Source organism: Nicotiana sylvestris, chromosome 6 (genome assembly GCF_000393655.2).
Source record: "Nicotiana sylvestris chromosome 6, ASM39365v2, whole genome shotgun sequence".
NCBI lineage: Eukaryota > Viridiplantae > Streptophyta > Magnoliopsida > Solanales > Solanaceae > Nicotiana > Nicotiana sylvestris.
In genome coordinates this window covers 169,468,984-169,476,477 of record NC_091062.1, presented here as the reverse complement: position 1 = coordinate 169,476,477, position 7,494 = coordinate 169,468,984, and the positions used below count along the sequence as shown (strand labels likewise).

The 7,494-nt window shown below is 35.2% G+C and overlaps 1 protein-coding gene across 1 annotated transcript; it reads right to left on the bottom strand.

Moving 5' to 3' along the window:
- Positions 1-6,355: 6,355 nt before the first annotated feature.
- LOC138871659 (uncharacterized) lies at positions 6,356-7,009 on the bottom strand. The gene is made up of 2 exons (XM_070149554.1): positions 6,535-7,009; positions 6,356-6,399 (listed from the first exon to the last, which is right to left on the bottom strand). The coding sequence occupies exons 1-2, from the start codon at positions 7,007-7,009 to the stop codon at positions 6,356-6,358; spliced, it is 519 nt and encodes a 172-aa protein (XP_070005655.1).
- Positions 7,010-7,494: the final 485 nt, after the last annotated feature.

Here is a 7,494-nt window from a genome sequence, read left to right as displayed (position 1 = left end):
CCTGAGGGAAATCTTTTGGACCAATTTTTGGATTTTGTTAAAGGTTGAGCCTTTATTATCCGGAATAGTTTCTTATGAGTTTTATTTGTGCTTTGAAGTTATTTTGGTTAGATTTGAGCTGTACGGAGGTCTTTTCACACGAGAAGTTCACTTTAGAGTATTGGTTTGTCTTCTTTGAGGTATGTATCTTGCCTAACCTTGTGTGGAGGATTTCCCCTTAGGATTTGAGTCTTCTATGGTATTTGTAGCCCGTGTACGCAAGATAACGAGGGCGTGCTTAGAGTTATTTGTGGGAAATTGGCATTTTAGGGTTCTTAGGTTCTTATATTCACTATGTATGAAGTTGTTCTTGATATGACTGAGTGCCTATTTATTGGTTTCACCTCTACTTTCTTAAATTAGAATTAATTTCTTTAGGATTCACTCTTATTGCCTATTTTGACTCTTAATTGACTTAACTGAATATTATTCCTCTTCTATTGTCATGCAATCTTTTCATAACTGCTTATCTTTATTTGAAATTATCATCATCTCATCTTATAATTGTTTAGTCTTAATTGAGGTTATGCTTATCTTTCTACTGCTTATCCTTAATTGAATTGTCAAATATCCTCGAAATTGCTCAACCTTAAAAGAAGTTTAGACATCATATATCTTAGTGGACTTGTCTTTATTTGGAACTATTTGACTTGTGTTAGCTTCCTTACTGTTGAATTGTATATTGTGGGATCATTGCTACATATTGGGTTTCCCTTGTTGAACTGTTCTCTTTACACCTACAATCTTTAATGTGGTTATTCCTTGTGATCTGGTTCTGCCGTTTATTTGTGATTTAAAGTTCTTGAGTTGATTTACTTGTCGTACTTGTATTATTGTCATTGTCATTGTTGTTGTTGTACATTGTTATGGTGATGCACGAGGTTTCTACCGTGTTGTGACTGTTATCTTTGTTGTTTGCGCTGCATATTTACATTGGGACTATGGAATGGTATTCCGAGAGATCCCCCTATACTGCATATTTACTTTGGAACTACAGAATGGTATTCTCGGAGATCCCACAACCCTTCATATTTACTTTGGGACTACGGAACGGTATCTTGGGAGATCCCCCTGTATTGCATATTTACTTTGGGACTACGAAACGGTATTTTGGGAGATCCCTCAACACTGCATATATACTTTGGGACTACGGAATGGTATTCCGGGAGATCCCCCTGCATATTTACGTTTGGAACTACGGGACGGTATCCTGGGAGATCTCCTGGTGTTATGACTGTGTTTTGAGCTGTTGTCTTTCATTGATTTTATTCCTTTGTAAACATTCAATGTGTTGTTCATTTTTTTCATTATACTTATATGAATTAGATTAGAACACTTGCACATGCATACACGTAGCAAAGCACCCTTATCGGGTAAGAGGTTTTCTTGATATTGCTGAGTATAGACACACACCCTTGTTTATTTGCCTTCAATGTGATAATGGCTTTATTTGGCACGTGAGTCGTTAATGCGATTATGAGGCGTGAAGAGGGCACATGATGCCAAGTGTTAGGGTTCAGGTAATGAGACCCATATTGTATAATTTTGAGATGAGGTGTCACATGGTGACTTATATTCTAAGGATATTTATTTGAAAAGATTATATTCGAAAGGTATCTATTTTGAAAGATATTTATTTGAAGGAAGTATATTTCGAAATATCTTTATTGGGAAGTATTATATTCTAAAGATTTCTATTCGAAAATTTGTGGGTGAAAGATATATACTTGAAGGATTTGATTAATTGTTGGAGTTTGTTGGCTAAGACCTGATATGTAAACTGTCGTAGTTGCTGAGTTATTACTTGTCTTTACTGTATTTGTGATATCGGATCCTTTTTCCGCACCCGATGGGGTGCAAGGGAGTTTTTTCTAATTAAAGGACAATCGAAACGGGATTAGTTTATTTATGTCAGAGTCGCCACTTGGGAGATTTAGGGTGTCCCAAGTCACCAATTTTAATCCCGAATCAAGGAAAAGAATGACTCCATATTACAGTCTGCGTACCAGAAATCCGGATAAGGAATTCTGTTAACCCGGGAGAAGGTGTTAGGCATTCCCGAGTTCCGTGGTTCTAGCACGGTCGCTCAACTGTTATATTTGGCTTGATTATCCGATTTTATACGAATATGAACTTATGTGCAAATTTTAACTTTTAACCGCTTTTATCATTTACTATTATTTTTGTCAAGAATTGCAACGTTGTGAAAGTGTATCTCGAACCACGTTACAATCAATGTACCCGTGGTCGTCGACACACTTTGACTCCGTCGAGATTTGGATTTGGGTCACATCAATGTGCACCCGAGTTTAAGGAAATTAAATTATTAAAGGCGCGCCTAAGGCGACTAGAGTATTTATTTTGGGTAGGACCGTGGAATTTTTCTAAAACGGTCTATCCCGAAATCTAAGCAATTTGAAAGCAAATATTTACTGAGGGCCCCGCAATTTTGTATTTTTATTTGGCGAGGCTCATCTCATTCTTATTTTTTAAAGGAATTTGCAACGTCGTGGACACGCATCTCGAATCACGTCACAATCAATGTACCCGTGATTAGAAACACATTTCGACTCCGTTGAGATTTGGATTTGGGTCACATAAATGTGCACCCGAGTTTAAGAAGGTAAGATTTATTAAGGCGCGTCCTAAAGAGACTAACGTATTGTTATTTTAGGAAGAGGCCGTGAACGTTCATTAAACGGCCAAATCCAAAGTCTAGTAAATGCTTATGTATTTATTGAGGGCCCCAGCGATGTGTGATTTATTTGGCGAAGCTCGTCTCATTTTTATTTTAAGGATAAACCTACAGTGACTATATTTTCTATTAAATTCGTCTCTAAAATAAAAAAAATCTCTTAATTATTTACATGCTAAAAAACGTAACTTATTAGTTATTAGTTTACGGCTAATGCGAATGAAAAAATTGCGATCGAGTTTGTACAAAGAAAAACTGCTTTCATTCTGTTATTTACTAATGCTAGAACATGAGATAGATACATAATAATATCAAAAACAGATTAATTATTCTCCGATTAATTTAAACTAACATTATTAGATGAAGAAATTATACATATGCAACCTCATTACTCATTAATCATTCAACTACATTTTTATACAAAGAAAAGAAAATTATATTCAACCACAAATCTAAACAGGAGGAATTCAACGGGAACAAAGCCTGATTAATATTTCATTTTTTGCTTCAAGACGAGATTGTACAAATGTGTACCTGGAAACAGCAGTACAAGAACAAAAGAAGGAGAGTCAGCAGCAATAATACCACAGCAACAGCAGATTCAGCAACACCACAAACCAGTAACAACCAGTAGAATAACCCAGCAACGGATTGAAAAATCAGCAATGCCAAAGTGCAATCACAGTCAAAGCAGAAGCGAGAAAAGATACAAGATGCAGTAGTTTCTGACTTTGAATCACACTTGAGAAAAGACAAACGGAATTTATTCAAGTAGAAGTTCAAGTTGTCTTTCTCTTTTACTCTCTAACACTCTTGAAATTCTCCAGAATGTATTACTCTAAAAAATATTCTCCCAATAATCTCTAAGTCTTCCTTAATGTTTTTTCATTCAAGTCCTAAAAACTCTCCAAAATGAATTCTGCCCCTGTATATTCAGTGTATCCAGAATGTATATCGGGTGTATACTTCTTACTCCGCCCCCTCTTTTTTTCTTCTCTCTATCTAGTTTTTCCTCTTTTTTTCCACCCCTTCTTCCTAAATTTTCTCTTCTATTTATAGCAAAATTTTCGAAATTTTCAGATTTGTTTTTTTATTATTTTATTATTTTTTAATTAAAAGAAATCCCACTTACAAATTGCTTTTATTTTTTTAGAAAAAGAAATCCAACCTTTATTTACTTTTATTTTTAAAATTCCAACTTTAATTACTTTATCTTATTTAAAATCCCACTTTTTATTTTTTAAAAGAGAATCTCACTTTATTTAACTTTTCTTTAAAAAACAAACCACTATCTTTTCTTTTTCTTTTAAAAATGCTAATTTCAATTACTTTAAATTTTTTAAATTTCAGATACCTTTATATTTATTTTTTAATTCCAACCTTATTTTACTTTTAAATTTTTTAAAACTTTTTACTTTTTTTAAATTTTCTACATTCTTGTACTTTTTTTTATTTTTTTATTTTTTATTTTTTAAAAATCATTTCCGAAATTACTATATATATATATATTTTTTAAAATGAAAATAATAAATAAAATAAAATATTTTCGGATTTTGTTTTATATATAAAAAAAACAAAAAATAAAACTATTAATAGTGATAATTCACTTTTTATTTTTTTATTTTTTTGGTTTTGTTTTGTGTTGGACAAAAATGAAGAAGGGTTGTTGGGTTAATGGAGCGAACCGGATCGACCCGGTTTGAAACGGACCGGGTCATGGGGAAAGTTGGGCAATTATTTGGGCCTGTGGTTTGAAATTGAAGAAGTGGCCCAATCCGATTTTTCTTTGTATTTTTGTTCTCTTTTCTTCTTTTATTTTTCTAAAACTAAATTATAAAAGTACTTAAATTATTATTAAGAACTAAATTAAGTTATAAAAGCGCAAATTAACTTCCAATAATAATTAACGCACAATTAAGTAATAATTAAGCATAAAATTGTTCATTTGGACATTAAATGCTAAAAATGCAAAAGATGCCTATTTTTGTATTTTTTATTAATTTAACAAATAAACATGCATAGACAAACATACAAATAGTTACACAAAATATCACAAAAATTGCACACCAAGAAAAATTATTTTATTTTTTAATTTTTTGGGAGTAATTCTCATATAGGGCAAAAATCACGTGCTTACAGGATTTGGGTTGTTTTTTCGTTCACTCTTTTGGGTCCTTATTATGGTGTTACGGTGTTACTTGTTGTACCTTCCTTATTGTAATTATTGTATTGCCATATCTCGTAGTCTTTATGTAGAAATCATGCATAGTTATTCCTATACTCATACTTGTTCAATTTATTAGACCAGTAGGTGTCTTGACTGTTCCTCTTCACTATTCCACCGAGGTTAGTCTTCATACTTACTGGGCACTGCTGTGGTGCGCTCATACTGCACTTCTGTACATTTTTGTATACAGATCCAGGTATTTGATCGTTAGTAGCTATGTGGATTCTTGCTGAGGAGACTCAAGGTAAAACTATTGTTGCGTTTGCAGGCTTCAGAGTCACCTTCTCATTTTGTATTCACACTATTTTTACTTATTTCCAAACAGTTGTATTTAGAAGTTGTAGTAAACTCTGTAAAGCTTATGACTTGTACTACCAATTTTGAGAAGTTGAAAATTTTAAAGAGGCTTCTATTTCAAATTGTTAGATGTTATTTAAATGTTGTTGTTGTTTCATTTAATATTAGGCTTACCTAGTCCCTAAGACTAGGTTCCATCACGATACCCAATGGAGGGAAATTTAGGTCGTGACAATTTTGAATACGGCCGCACAGCCCCAGGCTCAGACTACTAGGGTCTCTGATGTTTCATCAGTGCGGACCGCACAAAAATGATTGTCGCCGCACAAGTCCACTGCGGGCTGCATAATTTTGAGTGCAGCCGCAAAATTCATGAACATACTTTCCCTAACTCAGAGAGTTGCGTACCGTACAAAAATGTGTCCGCATAATTTAAATTTCATGGGCACTGCCTTACAATTCATACAAGGTTTTTCAAGAATTAGACATGGCTCTAGAAATTAAGCATGATTAGCTATTTACCCAGGCCCCAATTAATATTTATGATGCTACCCACATGATTCTAAGCAAAAACAACTACACATTGACATTTTTAGGCATGAAATAACCCTAGATCAAAGAACAAAACAAAACAAAAGATGAAGAAATTAACATATCAGTAATGAAGATGCAGGTGAAAATCTAACTTGATCAAATAACAGAAGACTTAGAGCTAATAGAGTGCATTGTAGTTTCTTAGAGCGTTTCGTGTTCAGAGGTCGAAAAGTGTAAAAAGTTATGAAGGGCTCTATTTATACTCTAACCCGGCGGGCCCAGACCTACCTGAGTCAGCCACATAATTTTGAGTGCATTCACACTCCTTACCTGCCCTTGTGAAGAAGTGCTACAGACCGAACAATAGTGAGTGCGGCGGTAGAATTAGTGCGGACCACACAAAAATGTGTGCGGCCGCAATTTGTTAAGGACTTTTGACATGCCAAACTTCAGAAACTATGCAATTTTGATCTTCCAGTTGTGCGACCACTCACATAATTGTGTGGCCGTAGAGTGGTTATGCAGTTTGCATAATTTTGATGTAGTCCGCACTGTTGTGACACTTAGCCAAATTTTCTTGCACAGTCCCTACAGTTTACACTCATTCCTGCATACACTTCAAAACTAGTTAGCACAAAAACAAAGCCTATCTAATCTAAAAAATAAAAACAAAAGAAAGAAAAAGATATGGGTTGCCTCCCAAAAAGTGCATGATTTAACATCACGGCATGACGCAGATTACCACACTTGAAATGAATAACCGCCACAATGTGGCCATCATCAACCTTGCCAAGATAATGTTTAACCTGGTTCCCATTGACTCTAAAAACCTCATCATTCTTATTTTTCAAATCTAGAGCACCAAAGGGGGTTACATTCACCACTTCAAAGTGACCACTCCATTTTGACTTCAACTTGCCCGGAAACATCTGTATCCGGGAATTGAACAAAAGCACAAAATCACCCTCTTTAAACTCCTTGTTGCGGATATACTTGTCAGGAAGGTACTTCATATTCTCCTTGTAAAGGGACGAACTTGTGTAGGCATGATACCGAAATTCATCAAGCTCATTCAAATGTGCCACTCTTAGGTTTGCAGCGACATCCCACTCAAGGTTCAACTTCTTCAATGCCCACATGGCCTTATGCTCAAGTTCTACCAGAAGATGACACGTCTTCTCAAACACCAGTCGATATGGAGACATCCCAATTGGCATCTTCTAGGCCGTCCTATAAGCCCAAATAGCATCATCAAGTTTTCTTGACCAATCCGTTCAGTTGGCATTCACAGTCTTTGACAAAATACTCTTGATCTTCCAGTTGGAGACTTTAACCTGTCTGCTTGCTTGAGGATGGTAGGGGGTTGAGACTTTATGAGTGACACCATACTTGGTGCGTAAGGAATCAAAAGCCCGGTTGCAAAAATGCAAACCCCCGTCACTAATAATGGCCTTCGGAGTACCAAACCTTGTGAAGATGTTCTTTTTCAAGAATGCTACCACACTTCGAACTTCGTTGTTTGGTAAAGCCACGGTTTCAACCCATTTTGACACATAGTCACAGCTACCAAAATGTAAGTGTTCCCATAAGAGCTCGTGAACGGACCTATGAAATCAATACCCCAAACATCAAAGATATCAATCTCAAAGATGGTAGTGAGGGGCATCTCATTCTTCTTAGAAATCCCACCGGCCTTTTGGAA